This window comes from Pongo abelii, chromosome 22, assembly GCF_028885655.2.
Source record: "Pongo abelii isolate AG06213 chromosome 22, NHGRI_mPonAbe1-v2.0_pri, whole genome shotgun sequence".
NCBI lineage: Eukaryota > Metazoa > Chordata > Mammalia > Primates > Hominidae > Pongo > Pongo abelii.
The window spans coordinates 55,872,196-55,895,254 of NC_072007.2; the positions used below are offsets into that span (position 1 = coordinate 55,872,196).

Sequence of the window (23,059 nt, forward strand, 5' to 3'; positions counted from 1 at the left end):
TTGAACGACTTTGTGACTAGATATCCACCCCAGCCGTGACCCCGTGACCCAGAGATACCCCCAGGCCTGTACCAAGCCCCGTGGTGAACTGGGGCTCCTGGCCTCTGACCAGCTGGTCGGGTGTGTGAGGACCGAGTCCAGGCCCAGCCACACGCCTCGTGACCCCATGCAGAATGAAAGCTGGGGTCCTTGTTGAAAACGATGAATGATCCAAAGCTGGCGGCAGCAGGGCGTTGATCCCAGCAGGGTTCTCCTGTGGTAGCTGCATAGCCACTGGGACCAGGGGCTCAGGGCGGCCCTGCAAGTCAGCACCTTTAACAAAGGGTGCAGCAGCCCCAGGCCTGTGAGACTCTACTTCGGAGCACGTGGTGGGAGTGCCCCAGCGGTGAACGCACGTGGCCGTCTCCACCTGAGTCTCCGGGAAGTCCCTCCAGTGGGCCTTCATTTCTTGGAGTTGGGGGAGCGGACAGATCCCTAAACCCATGTGGGGTCTGTGTCCAAAGCCCCTGCATTTCTGGGAACCTTTGGCTGGGAACAGCCACGTGGGTGACCTCAGCTGGCACTGTCTCACAAGTCCCTGAATTCTAGCATTCAAGCTGGCCTGCAGCTGGACGCCCCTGCCCTGGCGGGCCGCAGGGGACAGAAGGTTAATTATTGCCCAGACAAGGGCTGTTTGTTTGAAGTTGTTCTAAGTCTTGGTGTCTGGGGGTTCTGAAAGCTGACCTTTCACCTTTGGCCGGAACTTTTAACCCCCAGAGCTCAGGAGCTGCTAGGACGTTGACACCAAACTGGGCCTCTTTGTTTTCCTCTTGATCACAAACATGATTACCAGGAAAGAAGTCAGAGTCACCCCCTCCAGTGAGAGGCAAATTGTTGTGTGAATCCCCAGCCGTTTCTTGGTGGAATAAAGTTGCCCACAAGTGCCGGACATCTTTAACACTGTTAGGAAAAGCGGCTAAGTGCCGAGAGCTTGGTACCTGGGTGCACAGCTGTGCCCTGATGGCGCTAAGGAGAGTGGGGCCGCCGCCCTGCGGTGAGGGCCTCCTCATCAGCGAAGTCCCATGTGTAGGAAAAGGGGGTCTGGGTGTTTAATTTTGCATTTCTTGGACTGTTAATGAAGACAGACTTTCATTTTGTCACTTGTTTATTGTCTGTTTGTATTTCTTCCTTTGTGACTGACCGGTTTATGTTCTTTGTGGTTTTCGATGGGCCCAACTCTCATTGATTTATACAAACTCCTTATATATAAAAGAAACTGCTCTTTGGTTTTGTATGCTGCAGATTTTATTTCTACCTTGTCATTTGCCTTTTTACCTTGTCTTTTTTTTTTTTTTTTTTTTTTTTTTGACCTTTGGGATTGGATGTGTGGTTTTTTGTGTTTTTTTTTTTTAGATGGAGTCTTGCTCTGTTGCCCAGGCTGGAGTGCAATGGGGTGATCTCAGCTCACTGCAATCTCTGCCTCCCAGGTTCATGCGATTCTCCTGCCTCAGCCTCCCAAGTAGCTGGGATTACAGGCACCTGCCACCATGCCTGGCTAATTTTTGTATTTTTAGTAGAGACAGGGTTTCACCATATTGGTCAGGCTGGTCTCGAACCTCCCGACCTTAGGTGATCCACCCGCCTAACCCTCTCAAAGTGCTGGGATTACAGGCATGAACCACTGTACCCGGCTGGGATTTGATGTGTTTATGTGGTTAAATCTGGCCTGGAGAAGACAGCATGACTTACAACAGCCCAGTGAAACCTTGGAAGGTCAGAGAGCTGGAACAGGAGGGAGCTAGAGGGCCCTGCTGGGCCTGGGTGGCGTGCTGCAGGCCGTGTGCTGCTGGGCGTGGGTGGCGCGCTGCAGGCCGTGTGCTGCTGGGCGTGGGTGGCGCGCTGCAGGCCGTGTGCTGCTGGGCGTGGGTGGCGTGTTGCAGGCCGTGTGCTGCTGGGCGTGGGTGGCGCGCTGCAGGCTGTGTGCTGAGGGCTGTGTTGGTTGGTCTCTGTGTCAGGTCCCTGCAGGCCTCAGGTGTCAGGAACTTTCTCTTTGGGTCTTAGATGAGATTCCAGCTGGGGAGAGAAGAAGCACGCTTGTGTGGTAGAGAAGAAGAATTGTTCAGCACAGGATTTTCTCAGACTTCTGAATTGAGATACTTGGGAAAGAAACATTCAAGTTGTGTGACTCATAATTTTTGGCAGAAACAAGCACAGAGCTTTGGGAGCAGGGAGGAAACCGAGGCTTCCTCCTCCTCAGCCTCTCCACAAGGCTGCATCAACACCGGCGCTGCCACAGATGGTGCCTGGGACCCCCGGCCACGGCTGGGTCCAACAGAGCCCTCCGGAGCACTGGTTGTGTTCCTCGTCGTAAAAGTCCTTGGGCGTTGTTGGTCTTTTCAGGTTCACTTTCTTGAGTCGGGTTTGTCAGTGACCGTCTCCCAGGAAATCATGCACCCCCTCCAGCTGCTGCTGTTGCCTTGAACGTCATTTCCAGCTGTGTCCTGATTTCCAGGGCGCTGAGGCTGCAGCGTGTCGGGAAGCATTTTACATGCTCTTTCCTCACAGAATTCCTGTGATCTGTGTTTTGGGTGTCTCCAGATTTCATAACTTTCAGTCCTAAGTCCCTTAAATATTTGCAATGGGCCTGTGGCTTTTGCACTAGTGCCTCCTGCCCCACCGCTGGAGCCAGTGGCCACCACGGGCTCAGAGCTTCTCCGCCCTCTGTAGCCGCCCCCCACCCAGGCACCCTGTAGCCCCATGCAGAAGGCGTCGGCCCCTCGGGGGCACCCTCAGGAGAGCGCTGTGGCCACCTGTCGGGATGTCAGGGCCTCACGGGCCTCTCTGGACAGTGCATGTCTGTGTGGGGATCGGGTGTCAGGAATGCCCAGTCCCTCCCTGACACCAAGACCACCCAAGATGCACCCCCCGCCTGGGCTGCCCCAGGGCAGAAGCGCAGTTTGTTTGTTTTTTTGAGACGGAGTCTCGCTCTGTTGCCCAGGCTGGAGTGCAGTGGCACAATCGTGGCTTACTCAAGCTCTGCCTCCGGGATTCACGCCATTCTCCTGCCTCAGCCTCCCAAGTAGCTGGGACTACAGGCGCCTGCCACCATGCCTGGCTAATTTTTTGTATTATTAGTAGAGACGGGGTTTCACCGTGGTCTCAATCTCCTGACCTCGTGATCCACCCGCCTCGGCCTCCCAAAGTGCTGGGATTACAGGCGTGAGCCACCGCGCCCGGCCGAAGCGCAGTTTTCTAGAATTCAACCACAGCTCCTCCCTGGGCCTGACCTGGGGGCTCTTGAATGTGAAGGCTCAGCCGCTGGGCTGCTGCCCTGCCCCCACGCAGTAGGTCCTGGTGGATGGTGGACCCTGGAGCCCATGGTGCTGCCCCTGGCCGACCCGGGGGCACTGTAGGCAACGCCCTCCCCTGCAGTGTGACGCTGAGAACTGCTGGTGCGTTCTCTGGGAAACCTGTGCACACCCAGGGGGCCCACAGGGTCCACACCGCCCCATGCATGAGCTCACACACGCGTGCATACATGATCTCATGTTTGCACACGTGTCCATGCAGATGCATGCTCTCACGCACATGTGCCCACACACTCAGCACTCACATCCCATCCTGCAGGCTCAGGCTTTGAGGGCCCAGCCGGCATGGGGAGCCCCAGGCTCCAGCTGGCCTCGCTTGGCTCTGAAATCTAGGCCGGGATGCAGAACCCGCAGTGCGGCCAGTGGAGCCCCTGGTACTGTGCGCGGCCCCCACCTGGCAGCCGCTTTTCCTGCCAAAGCCCCTCCCAGTGTCCTCTCCCCCGGGCTCGCTGCTTGCTTGAGGCTTAGGACGTTGTGCCCTCCTGTGTCCCTGCCCAGCGTCCCTGGCCTGCGTCTCACGAGGCACTGCCGGCCACGCCAGGACCCTAGAGGGCAGGGTCAGGCACCCTGGCACTCAGCCCAGGACTGAGGATGCCGGAGGGAGCGGTGGGTGGGTGGGTGAGTGAGTGAGATCGGCTCCGGACGGAATGGGCACAGAGATCCATGAAACTTGCCCACATCTGCGGCGTTTCTGTCCTTGGCTTCTGGGTTTTGTTTTTTATGAAAAGGTGAAGTTTAAAGAAAGCAAAGCCATGGTGCTGCCTCGGTTGGTCCGAGTCAGGAGATGAGGCCGCCTGGTGCTTGCGTAAAGCTCCCAGGACTTGGGGTTGGGGGACTTGACCTGCAGCCCCTCAAATCTGCCCGCTCTCCCAGGCCTTGGATCGAGCCACACCCGCTGTGGTTCTAAACCCCTAGCCCTCAGGTGGCCCATCAGCCGCCTCAGATGAGCTCAGTCTGAGGGAGCAGCCTCCGCCCAGCCAGGTGCTTCCCACACGAAAGCGCCCAGACGCCCCTGGGTCTCACCACGTCTTCCTACCATGAGGCATACCGCACCCCCAGGGAGGCTGCCCGAGAACCCTTCCCTCTCCGAGACTCTCCTGCCCTCTGTGGGCCCCCTGAAATCTGGAGCTAAAGCAGCACCAGGGTTGCCGCTGCTGCCTCAGGACCGCTGGTGACCCCTTTCTCTGTCTGCATTTAGGGGATGATCGCTGAGCTGAAGGTACGCGGGGACCCCCAGGTGAGCCCCATGCACTGCCTGGACGAGGAAGGCGATGACTCAGATGGGGTGAGTGACATCCGGGGCCCGGGCGGGGTCTCCCCTCAATCCCTGGCACGTGGAGTTCAGGGCCAAGGGCTATGACAGTTAAAGTCCCAAAATATACCACTTGGGGCACTGGGAAGCTACGATGCCCATTTCTATGCTCTCCTGCGGCACCTCAGAACCCTTCCTTGCCCTGAACTTTCCCGTAAAAACAAATACAAAGCATAAGATAAACACCAAAAACCACCCTCCATGGCAGCTGGTGAGACAGAAGATGTGAGGCAGCTCAGCAAAGTGTGTGTGTGTCTGTGTCTATGTGGTGTGTCTCTGTGTCTTGTGTGTTGTGTGTGTGGTGTGTCTCTGTGGTGTGTCTGTCTTGTGTGTTGTGTGTGGATGTGTGTGTATGTCTGTGTGGTGTGTCTGTCTTGTGTGTTGTGTGTGTGTGGTGTGTCTGTCTTGTGTGTCGTGTCTGTGGTGTGTCTGTGTGTGTGTGTAGTGTGTCTCTGTGTGTGTGGTGTGTCTGTCTTGTGTGTTGTGTGTGGATGTGTGCATGTCTGTGTGTTTTTGTGTGTGTTTCTGTGTGGCATGTGTCTCTGTCTTGTGTGTTGTGTCTGCATGTCTGCATGGTGCGTGTGTCTCTGTGTCTGTGTCTGTGTGTTGTGTGGCGTGTGTGTTGGTGGGGTGTGTGGAATCACCTGGTACCCAAGGGGAGACTCCGCCAGACCCAGGTGTGAGGAACAGCAGGGAATTCTCACTCAGGGGCCCAGATCACAACGTGCCCCACGTGGACATGGACCCACAGCCTTGCTCCTGGCGGCGTGGGCTGGAGACACCGTGGACACAGACCCACAGCCTTGCTCCTGGCGGCGTGGGCAGGAGACACCGTGGACACAGACCCACAGCCTTGCTCCTGGCGGCGTGGGCCGGAGACACCGTGGACACGGACCCACAGCCTTGCTCCTGGCGGCGTGGGCCGGAGACACCGTGGACACGGACCCACAGCCTTGCTCCTGGCGGCGTGGGCAGGAGACACCGTGGACATGGACCCACAGCCTTGCTCCTGGCGGCGTGGGCCGGAGACACCGTGGCTGGACTGTGTGCAGCGTGTGAACATCCATGTTACTTTCATGTTTTTTCTGTATTTTGCCCAATAAGCCCATTGTTTTTGCCTGGAACATGCCAGAAGATGCCAGATTGTTCACATGGCGGCCATGACAAGGCTGTGCCCTGGTACAGCTTGCTGGGTGCTGGGGGTCGCCGAGGCGCTGCACCCCTCCCCTGGTCTGTCTTGCCCTCAGGGGTCAGTAGTGGTCCCTGAGGATGTTTCTCCTCCGGGTTTTCATGAAGTTTAAAACGACTAGCCGCCTTGGCGCGTGTTCGGCCCAGGCCTGGGCCCAGCGGGGACTGCACTGGGGAGACCTGTGCGGGGAGCATCTGTGGTGCGGCCTCCTCCGGGGCAGGGCTCCGGCTGGAAGAGAGGAGCGCGTTCCCCCTCCTGCCTCCGCATGTCTGACCACCGGCCGAGGCAGGTTCAGAAGCGTCACTGTCCTCGACCCGATTGGACACGACTTACTGAAGCCCAGATAGTGTCTGGGCAGGGAAGGCCAGCGTGCCAACCCCAGCGGCCCCTCCGAGAGCACCAGAGAGGGCTGGACGAGGCGAGAGGGGACCGGGAGGAGGCGAGAGCAGCCTCCTTCACTTCTCAGGTCCGCTGGGCTCGGGGCCTGGCCTGGCTGCCATGTCTCCAGCCTTTCCCTTTTCAAACTCCTCAGGCATCCGGAGACTTTGGCAGTGGGCTCGGGGACGCCCGGGAGCGTCTCAGGGAGGAGACGGTGAGTAGCTGGACGGGGCCCAGCCCACCCTGCAGGGTCCCCGGAGAGCCCCTCCCAGCAGTGGGGTGCACACGTGTGCACACACAGGTGTGGCTCCAAGAGCTCCCTCTATGCCACGAAGACGTATTCCTGGCTGGGAACAGGGATGCTGGGCTGGGCAGACGCTCGGAGCCTAGGCACAGGCCCCGCTCCGGCCCTGCCTGGCCACCGCGTGTCTCTGCTGAGAGGATGTTCCTTTAAAACAAGGTCCTGCCCTGCACATTCCTTGGTCTTTGAGGCAAGCTTGGCCTTCCGTTCGCCCCATCCCTCCGTTAGCTTGTGGGTGGCCACCAGGGAATGAACGGGTGTGTGAGTCTGACGAACAGGAGGAGAAAGCAGTTCAGGGAGTGTGCGGGGTGTGAGTCTGATGACCGGGAGGAGAAGGGGGTGCAGGGAGCGTGCGGGGTGTGTGAGTCTGACGAACAGGAGGAGAAGGCAGTTCAGGGAGTGTGCGGGGTGTGTGAGTCTGATGACCGGGAGGAGAAGGGGGTGCAGGGAGCGTGCGGGGTGTGTGAGTCTGACGACCGGGAGGAGAAGGGGGTGCAGGGAGCGTGCGGAAGGCTTTCCCCAGCTCGGGCCACCTGAGAAAACACGGGAGGGGCGGGGAATGGGGAGGCTCCAGCCCTGGGACTGAGGCGTGGTGCTTTCTGTTAGAGACGGGCGCAGGAACGTGGTCCCTGCAGGGACCCTCTGGAGATTCACATCAGCTTCCCAGCATGGCCTGTTGGGCGCCAGGAGGCCTCTGTGGTGACAGCAGGCGCAGTCCTGGGTCCTGGGGATCTGGGGAGCCCACGGGCGGCCACACCCCTGCGGCCCACGGAAGGAAGCCCCTTGCACGCAGCCCTGGAGCACCCTCCTGTTTCAGAGGATTTTTCTTTATCTTTCTTGCAATCTTAAGTATTTTATTTCACAAACCAAGCAAGTCTCCACTGGGCATCTGCTGGCTGAATAACAGGCCACCTCCCCTCTTGTCCTCCAGGGCGCGGCCCTAAAACCCAGGCTCCCCATGCCACCCCCTGTCACCACTCCACCCTTGGCTGGAGGCAGCAGCATGGAAGATTCCAGAAGCGAAGAAATCGAGGAGCAGACCACAGTGGCTTCGTTAGGAGGTAAGCGCTTCGTTAGGAGGTAAGCTCTTTTCTGGATGTGGTGTGTGTGTGGTGTGGGGTGTGTGTGGTGTGTAACGTGTGTTTGTGTGATGGTGAGGTATGTGTGTGATGTATGGTGTGTGTAGTGTGTGGTGTATATGGTGCATGTGTGTGTAATATGTGGCACGTGTTTGTGTGATGTGTGGTGTGTGTGGCGTGTGATGTGCATGTTTGTGATGTGTTTATTTGATGTGTGTGTAGTGTATATGGTGCATGCATGTGTGGGTGTGTGTAATGTGTGCAGAGTGTGATGTGTGCAGAGTGTGTGTGGTGTGTGCATTGTGTGTGGTGTGTGTTGTGTGTAGTGTACGTGTGTGGTGTGCAGTGCACGTTGTGTGTTGTATCTGTAGTGTGTGTATTGTGTGTATGTGTGTGATGTGCATGTGTAATGTACATGTGTGTGATGTGTGTGTATTATGTGTAGTGTGTGTCTGTGTGTGAGACAGGTGGGGAGATGCCGAGGCCTGGATGGTGGCTCTGGGTACAGGCTCTGGGTGTTCACTGTGCTTCTCTTGCAGGATTTCTGTTGGTTTTCGTTTTTATTTTAATTAAAAGTTAAGAGGTAAAAAGGAAAAGGGACAAAGCATGCTGGGTGATAAGAAGGCATTCTGGGGGGCCGGGGTCTCTTGTAACAAATTCAGGAAGCATCTCCCAGGTTTCAGCTGTCATCGGCTTAGATGGCCACACCGGCCTCACTGTTGATTTTAAATTCTGCTTCCCTGTTGCCTGTGCCTGGGAGCCGGAGCTCAGGGGAGTGCGGCTTGAGGCTGGGGATCTGATGGTGTCCAGCCTGTGCCTGGGAGCCAGAGCTCAGGGGAGTGCGGCTTGAGGCTGGGGATCTGATGGTGTCCAGCCTGTGCCTGTGAGCCGGAGCTCAGGGGAGTGCGGCTTGAGGCTGGGGATCTGATGGTGTCCAGCCTGTGCCTGGGAGCCGGAGCTCAGGGGAGTGCGGCTTGAGGCTGGGGATCTGATGGTGTCCAGCCTGTGCCTGGGAGCCGGAGCTCAGGGGAGTGCGGCTTGAGGCTGGGGATCTGATGGTGTCCAGCCTGTGCCTGGGAGCCGGAGCTCAGGGGACTGCGGCTTGAGGCTGGGGATCTGATGGTGTCCAGCCTGTGCCTGGGAGCCGGAGCTCAGGGGACTGTGGCTTGAGGCTGGGGATCTGATGGTGTCCAGCCGGGCTCCAGGACTGAAAGCGTTTGGGCTGCCGGGGCCGTCTGGGGTGCCGAGAGCAGAGCTGGGGCCACCCGGGGGGCCTGGCAGTGGCCACCTCTGCTTCTCTTCCCAGCTCAGACACTTCCTGGCTCAGATTCTGTCTCCGCGTGGGACGGGAGTGTCCGGACCCCTGGGGGCCGCATGAGAGAGGTAAGGCCACCTCCCTGTGCTCCTGAACCGTTCTGAACCAGAGCACCCATGGCCTTTTGGGCCACTCACTGGTGAGCCCTGATGAAGCCCCTCTGTGCCCGCGCCTCCTTTGTGCCCAGCACTCGGTGCCAGCATGCGTCCACCCTGCGTGTCCACTGTGGGAAGCAGCCCAGCCTGGGACTCTGGAGGGCACAGCGGTACACACGGGCAGGGTGTGTGGGGCCCCACCCCAGCCCGGGCCCTGTGTTCTGTTTATTCCCAGGGCGGCCTGAAGGGGCAGAAAGGGGAGCCAGGTGTTCCAGGCCCACCTGGCCGGGCAGGACCCCCAGGATCCCCGTGTCTGCCTGGTCCCCCGGGTCTCCTGTGCCCGGTGAGTCCCCTGGGTCCTGCAGGCCCAGCGTTGCAACCTGTTCCCGGACCACAAGGACCCCCAGGGCCTCCGGGGAGGGACGGCACCCCTGGAAGGGACGGTGAGCCGGTGAGTCCTCACGCCCCCCACAGTCCGGCCCTGTCTGGAGGTGGGGGCTTGGGCAGGAGGGGGAGAGCCTGCGGCCGACGTGGGAGTGAGCTGAGCTGGGATCTGGGCAGGTCAGCAGCCTCCTTAGGCCCACCATTGCTTGGGTTGGTGCTAGAAGGTGGTCAGACATGGGAGGTGGAGCTGCTCAGACACAGGCCTTGTGGGTGTGAGGAGGCTCCTGGTGCCGGTGCGAGGACATCGAGGGAAGGCGTCTGCCACCTCGTGGGGACTTGGAGCGTGGGGTGCATTTCCATGTACAGACTGTAGGTGGGGCCGGAGGAGTCATTTCCCATCACTAATGGCCTCTCTTGCACACCCAGGGTGACCCTGGTGAAGACGGAAAGCCAGTAAGTCTGCTTTTCTTTCTGACTCCCGTGTTATCTGTGATGTTTGCTTAGACCCCAGGGCTTTGTTGCCAGTGACACTCTTTTTAAACGGGACCCAGTGAGGAGACTGTACAGCAAAACCATTTTGAAAATGGAATTTTGTAAAGAAAAGATGAGTGTAACTGTTGATGGGAAATAGCAGTTATGCATTTGTGTTGAGACATTTAGGCCACAACTACCATGAAGAAGGAAAGGAAGTGAGAAAAGGCAGAGCTTCCAAACCCTTAGAGGGAAAACGCACAGCAAAGAAAAAGGAAGTCAGGAGGGGGGTTGGGTGTGCGTGAAGTCAGAGCTTCTGTCTCAAAACACGCAGTTCAGACTTTAAAAATCAGCAAACACTGTTTCCAAACACAGTAAAACGACGTGATAGACTGCGAATAAAGATCTGGGAACAGCCTGCCCAGCGAATGGTAACACTCGGCAGAAAGTAGGGCCGTCACGAACGCTGGACAGGAGGGTGCAAGTTAAAAACAGTCTAGAAGGTCTGAAAGGACAGGGAGGGCATCTCATGGTGCCCACCGAATGGTCATTACTGACCGCCTGGCACCCCACAGCCAAGCTGCCTGCGATGAGGACCACGGCAGACAAAACAGGACAGTCAGCTGGGGGGCGGCACGGGGCCCACCCACTGCAATGGGGTACACACACACATGTGTGAGTGTGGGGTGAGGATCCATGGGGCCCACCCACAGGGCACACACGTGTGTGTGTGCGTGTGTGTTTGAGTGTGTGAATGTATGAGTGTGAGACTGCGTGTGTGAGTGTGCATGTGTGAGTGTGCATGTGTGAGTGTGTGAGACTGCGTGTGTGGGGGGGGTGAGGAGCCACATGTACACATACCACACATGCACACAGCATATATCACACACACATTACACACCAAACATGGACACATGCATGCACACACACACGTGTGCACACACACCACACATTACACACACCACACGTGGATACACTTGCATACACACACTACACACGTGTGCACACACCACATGTAGACATGCACACACACTACACACACGTGCACACACCACACATTACACACACCACATGTGGACACACATGAACACACACCACACATTACACATACCACACGTGGATGCACACACGTACCATGTGTGCACACATGTGCACACCATGCATTATGCACACCATACATGCACACACGTCACACATACATATCACACATGCACACTCCTCACACACACCATGCATACCACACACACACACACATATGTAACACCCAAGCACCAGCTGTTGTGCAGGCCTTCGGGGGACCTGCCGTGACCTCCTGAGGGATGCTCCCCACAGCTTCCCCCAGGCATGGCTGGTGGGATGGGCTCAGGCAGGAGACAGTCTGCTGCGCCTGGCGCCCTCCTACTTTCCGGGCCCCGGAGACTCCCGTGAAGGGCTCAGCTCCCGTCCGTCCCCTGCTTGGGGGAGGAGCACTGAGGGTGCTGGGCGCGGCCCATGGTGGTGCCTTCCCTGACCAAGCCCCCGGCTGCTGTGTTCCAGGGTGATACCGGGCCACAGGGCTTCCCTGGGACTCCAGGGGACGTAGGCCCCAAGGGCGACAAGGTGAGTTTCTGTGGCTGGGTGGGGCCCCTTCCTGTGTTGGCCCTTGGCCCCAAGATAGGGGCTGTGTGCATGTCCAGGGTGTGACGGGCTTGTCTTGTGTTGCCAGGGAGACCCTGGGGTTGGAGAGAGAGGGCCCCCAGGACCCCAAGGGCCTCCGGGGCCCCCAGGACCCTCCTTCAGACACGACAAGCTGGTGAGTCCCGCCCTTGGCTTCCTGCGACCTCGGGTCTGCCCTCCTCAAAAGCAGGCACTGCCTCTGGGAGGGCATCTGGCCCAGGAGTATCAGCTCCACACTCGGGCTTGCGTGGGGTCTCGGCTGAGCTGAGGGGTCACAGGTGTGGTGGGAGTCCCCATCCACCTGCCTTCAGGCTTCTCTGGGGGCAGCAGAAGAGCTGTGGTTTCCACCTCCTTGTAGAAGCAGCTTGATATGCAGCTTGCGGGGCAGGGGCCAGGAGTAGGCCAGGCGGGGGGCTGAGCTCAGGGCAATGTGTCTCTCTGGCTCTTTTCCTCAGACCTTCATTGACATGGAGGGATCTGGCTTCAGTGGCGATCTGGAGGCCCTGCGGGTAAGTGGCCCTTAACCTGCGGCGCTGCCCGATGTCTGTGCCCATGAGGAACAGGCCATGGACCCCCGAGATTCCGCTGGGGTCCTGTGGGGGGTGGGGACGAGGCCCGGTTTGGGGGTGGTGGTCATCCCTGGTGGGTGCCACATGGGCTGTGACTATCTGTGTTCGCCCACGTCCAGGGTCCTCGAGGCTTCCCTGGACCCCCCGGACCCCCCGGCGTCCCAGGCCTGCCCGGCGAGCCAGGCCGCTTTGGAGTGAACAGCTCCGACGTCCCAGGACCTGCCGGCCTTCCTGGTGTGCCTGGGCGCGAGGGTCCCCCCGGGTTTCCCGGCCTCCCGGTAAGTCCTGTCAGTGTCAGGAGCCCTGTCTGCTGGGAGTTGGGGGTGAACACGCCACATGGGAGCCCCTGCCCCGCCTCAGGCCTCCCCAGTCCCCGCCCCCTCACCTCATCTCCTCTGGGAGCTGGCGGGCGGTTGCTGACTCGGGGCCGCCCTGGGGTGTGCGGAGGCACCTGAGTGGCCACCCCGTGGTTCTAGGGGTGCTGACCAGTGGGGGTGACCGCGAGCAAGGCCTCCGACCTCTCTGGCCCTGTGGGTCCACGGACTGCACAGAGAGCATCTCCATGAGCAATTCCCATGGGTGGGTGTGGGAGGGCTGAGGTCAGCATTGCTGGAGGGCCGAGGGACAGAGAAGCGGGCTTGGCCAACGCGGCTCATGGGGTCTCAGGGCCCCACGGCAGGCTCCCCACCAGCTCTGCCACACATGATGGGCAGCAGGTCATGACAGGCAGCAGGTCATGATGGGCAGCAGGTGCCTGCCCCACTGTCTCTGCCACACGTGACGGGCAGCAGGTCATGACGGGCAGCAGGTCATGACGGGCAGCAGGTCGTGACAGGCAGCAGGTCGTGACGGGCAGCAGGTCGTGATGGGCAGCAGGTGCAGGCATGGCTGCTGTAATTGGGTCGTGCTGCACTGGCACCCCGTGGCCTGGGCTCACTCGGTAGCATGCCATGCCGTGCAGGGCCGGGAGTGTGGGGTTAGGTCACCCATGACATGCCCCTGCCTCCGTGACAGTCCCTACCTGAGCCAGCCAACCCTACTGATGGGCGTTCTCTGTCACCATCGGCCGTGAGGCCTCTCTGGGTGCCACATGGCAAGTGCTCCCCGGGACCCATTCTAAGGGGCAATTTGGGCTTAAAGAACATGCCTAATCCATATTCATACGTGTGGCCAGACCGCCTCTCAGAGGGAGCTGGTGTGCAGGTGTCTTCCTGCCGCGGTGCTGTCGGCCCTGCCATCTCGCCCTGCCAATGTGGCTGGGAAACTGCGGGCTGCGCAGGGTGTGGGGTCTCCCGTGAGCCCTGGGACCCTGGCCCTGTGTCTGGGGAACATTCTGTGTCCTGCCTTCCGGAAACCTGTGGAAGCCGAGATCACCTGTTAACCCAGAAATCGTTTTAGTGGCCGAATGCCATCAAGACCCACTATGCTCTGCTCTCCCCCAGGGACCCCCAGGCCCTCCGGGAAGAGAGGGGCCCCCAGGAAGGACTGGGCAGAAAGGCAGCCTGGTAAGTCTTCCCTCAAGTCCAGGGTGAGTGGGGCCCAGCACCACACCATGTGGCCCGGGTCCGGGGGTGCCTGGTGACGCCCGTGAAGGGGAAATGCCAGGAATAGCCCCCCATCACAGCCCCACAGCCTGGGGCCTCGGGCTCTGGAGGTCGCCCTGACCTGGGCGGCTGGGGCTTGGGTAGGAATTCGTAACCCTGTGATGATGACTGGACTCACAGGTTTTAAGAATGTGGGCGCCCCGCGAGATCTGAGATCTTACTCCAAGCTTCCACATTGGTTATGGGGCAGTGGCCATTAGCCTCTGTCGGACTGACACAAGGAGCTGGAGCCCCGGGCGTGTGTGGGTGGACCTGGCAGGAGGCGCCTGCGTCCGGCCCCCTGGGGGGTGGTCTCCAGCATGACCTCAGATGAGAGCTGTGCTGCTTTGGACTGAGCAGGGGACGCAGGCTGTAAATGCCCCTCGCTGCTCTAAGCCTGTGGCTGAGCTGAAGGGCCCTCCTTGGGGAGGCATCCAGGCCCCAGGCCCCACATGTAGCCAGGTCCAGCATTGGGATCAGGCTTGGCATCCCTTGTGGCTTCCCTTTCAGGACCCCAACCACACCAGAAAGGGGGATGACAGTGGCAACAGCCTCAGAAACTATTAAACCGGCACAGGCAGCAAAGCAGGGACCCGGGTCAGGGCACAGTTCCTGGCAGGGCGACATGCCTTCCTCTGTCTGCTGTGCTGCGGATCTGATTTTGTCATAATCCTGCTCTTTTCCATACAGGGTGAAGCAGGCGCCCCAGGACATAAGGTACAAGCAGAATCCCTGGCACACCAGTCCCCTGCCCCGGTGCCCACTCAGTGCTCAGACCCCCAAAGAGGGTAGAGGCCCCACGGTCAAGGGAGTGAGCTCTCCCGGGGCTGGCCTTGACCCCCACTTCTGCCATCTGTCCATCCGTCCTGCTGGAATCGCTGGCAGCGGCCTCTGTCACTCTGGCGAGGTGGCTTCAGCCCTTGTCACTCTTGCGATGTGGCTTCCGCCAAGCTCTGGTCTGCCAGTGAACTGAGGGCAGACGCGCCCTGGAAGCTGAGCTCATCTGGAAACAAGCTCCCTGTGGCAAGCGTGATAAAGCAGCTCCGGGAGCTTTGGGAGGAGGGGCTGGGCCACAGCAGGTAGACAGGCTGCCTGTGGCCTGGGGAGGGCCCTGAGCTGGGCCCCCCAACATCCCCCCATAGGGGAGCCCCATCCACCCGTCCTGCAGGCTCATGAGCATCTGGGGGCACTCGGAGGGAGAGCTGAAGGCAGCCGGGGTGTCCTTGGCGGCCCTGGCCTGGCCCAGAGTCTGCTCAGACCCTCTGGACTCAGGGCAGCTGCTCTCCATGGACCCAGCCTTCCTTCGGGCAACCTGAGGTCTGGGCCACAGCCTGCTTGACCAGACAGTTTATCTGACACCCCCACAACGACCCACTTCCTCCTCCTGTTCTGTGGGAGTGGAGCTGGAGGAGAAGCTAGAGCCCTGCAGAGGAGGGGCTGGGAGCCGGGCCTGGGCCTCCAGTCAGCATCTGTACCGACCCCACCACAGACGCCCCCGGAGGTGCCCTCGATCTGTGCCGACCCCACCACAGATGCCCCCGGAGGTCCCCTTGAGGATCCAGGCCTCCGTGGGCAGCCCACTCGAATCATGTCCAAAACGTCAGGAGCTCCTCACCTGGGGCTGGACGGGGTTGGCACTCAACGGGGAACTTCCCCAGAGCACGGCCAAGCTCCAGGATGGGGGTGATGAGGGAAGGAAGGCCAGTGGGGAGAGGAGTGAGGAAGAGGACAGCTGCGAGTCAGGTGGTGAGGGCACCCGGAGGGGCTGAGAAGACATGGGCTGGGAATGAATGCATGTGCACATACACACACACACCTCTCCAGCATATGTACACACACACACACCTCTCCAGCATATGTACACACACACACCTCTCCAGCATATGTACACACACACACACCTCTCCAGCCTATGTACACACGCACACACCTCTCCAGCATATGCACACACGCACACACACACCTCTTCAGCATATGTACACACGCACACAAACCTCTCCAGCATACGTACACACACACACACCTCTCCAGCATACATACACACACCTCTCCAGCATATGTACACACACACACAAACCTCTCCAGCATACGTACACACACACACACCTCTCCAGCATACATACACACACCTCTCCAGCATATGTACACACACACCTCTCCAGCATATGTACACACATACACACACCTCTCCAGCATATGTACACACACACACCTCTCCAGCATATGTACACACACACACACACACCTCTCCAGCATATGTACACACGCACACACACACTTCTCCAGCATATGTACACACACACCTCTCCAGCATATGTACACACACACACACCCCTCTCCAGCATACGTGCACACATACATACACACCTCTGCAGAATATGTGCACACACACACGCACACACATCTCCAGCATACGTGCACATATACACGCACCTCTCCAGCATATGTGCACACACACACACCTCTCCAGCATATGTACACACATGCACTTCTCCAGCATACGTGCACATACACATGCATACACATAGCCAGCACATGTGCACACATCTCTCATGTATGTGCACATGTATCTCTAGCATATGTGCACACGTATCTGGTGTATATGCACAACACATACATGTATGTAGGGCATGTGCACACGTATCTGTTATGTGCACATACACATACATGTATCTAGGTATGTGCCCACATGTATTTCTAGCACACGTGCACACACATAGCTCTAGCATATGTACACACACACGTATTTGTAGTGTATGCACATCTATGTCTCTAGTATGTGTGCATACATGTACACATGTAGGCTTTGAGTTAAGCAGGGGAGGAATATTTTGATCAACTTTAAAATCAGCAAAATTAGATATGTACATGTGAAAATAATGCAAATTAAAAAAAAACAAAAATGTCAAGTAACATGAATGAGAATTCTAGAACCCTACAACCTAATTGTAAACCAAATAGAAAATAAAGAAAAAAGGGATGAAATTAGAAAGAAGTTTTCAACAAACCTTTTTTTGGAGACAGAGTCTCACTCTCACCCAGGCTGGAGTGCAGTGGTGTGATCTCAGCTCACTGCAACCTCTGCCTCCCAGTTTCAAGTGAGTCTCCTGCCTCAGCCTCCTGAGTAACTGGGACTACAGGCATCTGCCACCACGCCGGGCTAATTTTTTTTTTTTTTTTTTTTTTTTAGTAGGGGCAGGGTTTCGTCATGATGGCCAGGCTGGTCTCAAACTCCTGCCCTCAGGTGATCGACCTGCCTCGGCCTCCCAAAGTGCTGGGATTACAGGTATGAGCCACCACACTCGGCCTAAATAAACTTTTTTATAGGCACTTTTTAAAGATCAAAAATTAGATGAGGCTGGACACAGTGGCTCACACCTGTAATCCCAGCACTTTGGGAGGCTGAGGCGGGAGGATTATTTGAGTCCAGGAGTTCAAGGCTATAGTAAGCTACAGTCATGCCACTGTGCTCTAGCCTGGGCAACAGAGCGAGACCCTGTGTCTAAAAACAAAAAAAATTAGATTTTTAAAGACGATAAAAGGATGTCAGGCACTAAGATAGATTAAAGCCAAGAAAGTAAAATCTAAGATTCTCATAAAGTTAGCCCTCAAGTTAAGTGGGTGGTACCTGCTACCCATCTGTTCAGCCCCAGCATAGCTGTTGCAGGGTGGCCGCAGCGGAGACCCAGCCCTAGAAGGGAGGAGACAGGCGGCAGTCGAGGATCACCTTGGCAGGTGGAGGGCGGGGAAAGCTCTGGCTCGGAGGCCCAGCGCCTGTGGGGGACATGGAAAGACCCTTCCCCACTGCGGAGGTTTCCTACCTCCGGCTGGGCTTGTGACCATATCAAGGCAGCTGGTCACATTCCTGCCCCAGTTGTGGGCAGTGCTGGGCTCACACCATCTCATTCCGCTCTGTCCCGAGCCCAGGAAGGAACCCTGGGCCTCTCCGTCTACGGCCAAGGAAACCGAGGCTCAGGGAGCTTGTGGCTGCGACGAGGGGGGTGGTGCAGCTGGGCCACGTCACAGCGGGACCCCTGCCCCAGGGCCTCCCTGCCTCGCGCCCCCTGCACCGGGCTCTCACCTCACACTCCAGGTGGCTGGGGCCTTGGGTCACCGATGGCTCCAGCACATGCCTCCGGGCTCGCCTGCTTCTCACGGCTTTCAGACTAATACAGTCACCGCAACGCCTGCATCCACTCTAGCCCCGGTGGTCCCAGGGTCCTGAGCCTCCTCTCCTCTCTCTTTTCTTCTCCCCTCGCCTGCCCGGGAGCCAGGGCTGGTCCCAGGGTCCTGAGCCTCCTCTCCTCTCTCCTTTCTCTTCTCTTCTCCCCTCGCCTGCCTGGGAGCCAGGGCTGGAGGTAACGAGGGCGCCGTGTGCGCCTCCCACTGTGCATGTGTGCCTCCCGCTGTGCATGTGGGCCCAACCCCGACCAAGTTCGGGCTCCGTGGCTCTCTCCTCAGTTGTGTTTCTATGTGGCTGAAATCGTGTCGTAAAGTTAGAAGAAAGGCTGCTGTGGGGCCTGCATTGCTTGGCAGAATGTTCGTTACCTTTTGATTTGCAGGGTTTAGAAGGCATCATAAGAAAACGTGTCTACACTGGGGTTGCAGGGCCAGCGGGGCCTGGGCTGGGTCCTGACACACTCTCCTCACCCCACGCAGGGAAGCAAGGGAGACCCCGGTCCTGCTGGCGCTCGTGGGGAGAGCGGCCTGGCAGGATCCCCTGGACCCGCTGGACCACCAGGTCCCCCTGGGCCCCCTGGGCCACCGGGACCAGGACTCCCCGCTGGATTTGTGAGTACCGCCTACACCTGACCCCCTGGAGAGCCGGGGGCTGCTGTTGCCCCAGCTGTACTACTCCTGGCATCTCACTCACAGAGCAGCACGTCCTGGCGCTGCCTCAGCCTGGGATTCTATATTCCCCATGGTGGGGCTCGAGTCTCTCGCCCGTTGCCCGTGCCCCACGGTGCTGATGGGGAACTCGGCCCAGCCATGCCCCAGGACCCGTGCCCTGACCAAGAGCGAATGAGCTGACCTGAGACGGGCTGCCCCGGGGGGCCCCCACCCAGGCCCTGCCACCAGGCAGACAGTCCCCATCTGAGAATGGTGGCTCCCCAGACCACCGTGGCCCCAAAGCATGTCCCACCATCCTCTCGGGCCGCCCAGGGAGGGGCCCTTCCCTAAGGAGGGACACAGGCCCTTACGTGTCTTGTGTGTCTCTTCCAGGATGACATGGAAGGCTCCGGGGGTCCCTTCTGGTCAACAGCCCGAAGCGCTGATGGGCCGCAGGTACTGTTGTGAGCTGGGCATGGCCAGCTCTGAGGGGAAAGGGGGTGTTGCCTGGGGCAGGAGAGTGTCCCTGAGAGCCACTGGCCTTGCAAGGCATCGGAAGCTGCCCTGCAGAGCCGTGAGGACCACGTGTGGCGGGCACCGTGCCCCACGGGCCACCCTCGCTCTTCGGAGATGCCCCTTCATTGAACTAAAGCCACGGGGTGAGGGCCTGGTCTGCAAAGTGGGAGACACTGGGTGGCCAAGACAAAGGAACATGGGGCCGTGTGCCCCCTGAAAGGCCTTTCTGGGGAAATTCAAGTCATCACATTCTTTTTGTGGTCCCAGTTTTGGGTAGTAACAAATGTTTGGCCTGAGTAGCATCTGAAATTCCTAAGAAATCTCCACCTTGTTCTACTATTAGCATGTATACTGCTGCTCAGGGTTAGGGCCAGCCACCTTGTTCTACTGTAAACATATATACCGCTCAGGGTTAGGGCCAGCCACCTTGTTCTACTGTAAACGTGTATACCGCTCAGGGTGAGGGCCAGCCACCTTGTTCTACTGTAAACGTGTATACCGCTCAGGGTGAGGGCCAGCCACCTTGTTCTACTGTAAATGTGTATACCGCTCAGGGTTAGGGCCAGCCACCTTGTTCTACTGTAAACGTGTATACCGCTCAGGGTTAGGGCCAGCCACCTTGTTCTACTGTTAACATATATACCGCTCAGGGTGAGGGCCAGCCACCTTGTTCTACTGTAAACGTGTATACCGCTCAGGGTGAGGGCCAGCCACCTTGTTCTACTGTAAACATATATACCGCTCAGGGTGAGGGCCAGCCACCTTGTTCTACTGTAAACGTGTATACCGCTCAGGGTTAGGGCCAGCCACCTTGTTCTACTGTAAACGTGTATACCGCTCAGGGTTAGGGCCAGCCACCTTGTTCTACTGTAAACGTGTATACCGCTCAGGGTGAGGGCCAGCCACCTTGTTCTACTGTAAACGTGTATACTGCTCAGGGTGAGGGCCAGCCACCTTGTTCTACTGTAAACATATATACCGCTCAGGATTAGGGCCAGCCACCTTGTTCTACTGTAAACGTGTATACCGCTCAGGGTTAGGGCCAGCCACCTTGTTCTACTGTAAATGTGTATACCGCTCAGGGTTAGGGCCAGCCACCTTGTTCTACTGTAAATGTGTATACCGCTCAGGGTTAGGGCCAGCCACCTTGTTCTACTGTAAACGTGTATACCGCTCAGGGTTAGGGCCAGCCACCTTGTTCTACTGTAAACGTGTATACCGCTCAGGGTTAGGGCCAGCCACCTTGTTCTACTGTAAACGTGTATACCGCTCAGGGTGAGGGCCAGCCACCTTGTTCTACTGTAAACATGTATACCGCTCAGGGTGAGGGCCAGCCACCTTGTTCTACTGTAAACATATATACCGCTCAGGGTGAGGGCCAGCCACCTTGTTCTACTGTAAACGTGTATACCGCTCAGGGTGAGGGCCAGCCACCTTGTTCTACTGTAAACGTGTATACCGCTCAGGGTGAGGGCCAGCCACCTTGTTCTACTGTAAACGTGTATACCGCTCAGGGTGAGGGCCAGCCACCTTGTTCTACTGTAAATGTGTATACCGCTCAGGGTAAGGGCCAGCCACCTTGTTCTACTGTAAACATATATACCGCTCAGGGTGAGGGCCAGCCACCTTGTTCTACTGTAAACATATATACCGCTCAGGGTGAGGGCCAGCCACCTTGTTCTACTGTAAATGTGTATACCGCTCAGGGTGAGGGCCAGCCACCTTGTTCTACTGTAAACGTGTATACCGCTCAGGGTGAGGGCCAGCCACCTTGTTCTACTGTAAATGTGTATACCGCTCAGGGTGAGGGCCAGCCACCTTGTTCTACTGTAAACATATATACCGCTCAGGGTGAGGGCCAGCCACCTTGTTCTACTGTAAACGTGTATACCGCTCAGGGTGAGGGCCAGCCACCTTGTTCTACTGTAAACATATATACCACTCAGGGTTAGGGCCAGCCACCTTGTTCTACTGTTAACGTGTATACCGCTCAGGGTTAGGGCCAGCCACCTTGTTCTACTGTAAACATATATACCGCTCAGGGTGAGGGCCAGCCACCTTGTTCTACTGTAAACGTGTATACCGCTCAGGGTTAGGGCCAGCCACCTTGTTCTACTGTAAACGTGTATACCGCTCAGGGTGAGGGCCAGCCACCTTGTTCTACTGTAAACATATATACCACTCAGGGTTAGGGCCAGCCACCTTGTTCTACTGTTAACGTGTATACCGCTCAGGGTTAGGGCCAGCCACCTTGTTCTACTGTAAACATATATACCGCTCAGGGTGAGGGCCAGCCACCTTGTTCTACTGTAAACGTGTATACCGCTCAGGGTTAGGGCCAGCCACCTTGTTCTACTGTAAACGTGTATACCGCTCAGGGTTAGGGCCAGCCACCTTGTTCTACTGTAAATGTGTATACCGCTCAGGGTTAGGGCCAGCCACCTTGTTCTACTGTAAACGTGTATACCGCTCAGGGTTAGGGCCAGCCACCTTGTTCTACTGTAAACGTGTATACCGCTCAGGGTGAGGGCCAGCCACCTTGTTCTACTGTAAACGTGTATACCGCTCAGGGTGAGGGCCAGCCACCTTGTTCTACTGTAAACGTGTATACCGCTCAGGGTTAGGGCCAGCCACCTTGTTCTACTGTAAACGTGTATACCGCTCAGGGTTAGGGCCAGCCACCTTGTTCTACTGTAAACGTGTATACCGCTCAGGGTTAGGGCCAGCCACCTTGTTCTACTGTAAACGTGTATACCGCTCAGGGTGAGGGCCAGCCACCTTGTTCTACTGTTGACGTGTATACCGCTCAGGGTGAGGGCCAGCCACCTTGTTCTACTGTTGACGTGTATACCGCTCAGGGTTAGGGCCAGCCACCTTGTTCTACTGTAAACATATATACCGCTCAGGGTGAGGGCCAGCCACCTTGTTCTACTGTAAACGTGTATACCGCTCAGGGTTAGGGCCAGCCACCTTGTTCTACTGTAAACGTGTATACCGCTCAGGGTTAGGGCCAGCCACCTTGTTCTACTGTAAATGTGTATACCGCTCAGGGTGAGGGCCAGCCACCTTGTTCTACTGTAAATGTGTATACCGCTCAGGGTTAGGGCCAGCCACCTTGTTCTACTGTAAATGTGTATACCGCTCAGGGTGAGGGCCAGCCACCTTGTTCTACTGTAAACATATATACCACTCAGGGTTAGGGCCAGCCACCTTGTTCTACTGTAAACGTGTATACCGCTCAGGGTGAGGGCCAGCCACCTTGTTCTACTGTAAACGTGTATACCGCTCAGGGTGAGGGCCAGCCACCTTGTTCTACTGTAAACATATATACCGCTCAGGGTTAGGGCCAGCCACCTTGTTCTACTGTAAATGTGTATACCGCTCAGGGTGAGGGCCAGCCACCTTGTTCTACTGTAAACGTGTATACCGCTCAGGGTTAGGGCCAGCCACCTTGTTCTACTGTAAACGTGTATACCGCTCAGGGTGAGGGCCAGCCACCTTGTTCTACTGTAAACATATATACCGCTCAGGGTGAGGGCCAGCCACCTTGTTCTACTGTAAACGTGTATACCGCTCAGGGTGAGGGCCAGCCACCTTGTTCTACTGTAAACGTGTATACCGCTCAGGGTTAGGGCCAGCCACCTTGTTCTACTGTAAATGTGTATACCGCTCAGGGTTAGGGCCAGCCACCTTGTTCTACTGTAAATGTGTATACCGCTCAGGGTGAGGGCCAGCCACCTTGTTCTACTGTAAACATATATACCACTCAGGGTTAGGGCCAGCCACCTTGTTCTACTGTAAACGTGTATACCGCTCAGGGTGAGGGCCAGCCACCTTGTTCTACTGTAAACGTGTATACCGCTCAGGGTGAGGGCCAGCCACCTTGTTCTACTGTAAACATATATACCGCTCAGGGTTAGGGCCAGCCACCTTGTTCTACTGTAAATGTGTATACCGCTCAGGGTGAGGGCCAGCCACCTTGTTCTACTGTAAACGTGTATACCGCTCAGGGTTAGGGCCAGCCACCTTGTTCT

The 23,059-nt window shown here is 57.5% G+C and overlaps 1 protein-coding gene across 3 annotated transcripts in view; it reads left to right on the forward strand.

Moving 5' to 3' along the window:
* The window catches only part of LOC100457565 (collagen alpha-1(XVIII) chain), a 121,688-nt gene that overhangs the window by 70,452 nt on the left and 28,177 nt on the right, over positions 1 to 23,059 (forward strand). For all 3 annotated transcript variants that reach the window (XM_054542644.2, XM_054542645.2, XM_054542647.2), the window contains 14 exons: positions 4,546 to 4,632; positions 6,381 to 6,440; positions 7,459 to 7,588; positions 8,913 to 8,989; positions 9,252 to 9,467; positions 9,827 to 9,853; positions 11,408 to 11,470; positions 11,577 to 11,663; positions 11,983 to 12,036; positions 12,216 to 12,374; positions 13,539 to 13,601; positions 14,370 to 14,396; positions 18,339 to 18,470; positions 18,903 to 18,965. In XM_054542644.2, the coding sequence (XP_054398619.2) occupies positions 4,546 to 4,632; positions 6,381 to 6,440; positions 7,459 to 7,588; positions 8,913 to 8,989; positions 9,252 to 9,467; positions 9,827 to 9,853; positions 11,408 to 11,470; positions 11,577 to 11,663; positions 11,983 to 12,036; positions 12,216 to 12,374; positions 13,539 to 13,601; positions 14,370 to 14,396; positions 18,339 to 18,470; positions 18,903 to 18,965 (1,245 nt within the window). The remainder of the gene's footprint in view (positions 1 to 4,545; positions 4,633 to 6,380; positions 6,441 to 7,458; positions 7,589 to 8,912; positions 8,990 to 9,251; positions 9,468 to 9,826; positions 9,854 to 11,407; positions 11,471 to 11,576; positions 11,664 to 11,982; positions 12,037 to 12,215; positions 12,375 to 13,538; positions 13,602 to 14,369; positions 14,397 to 18,338; positions 18,471 to 18,902; positions 18,966 to 23,059) is intronic.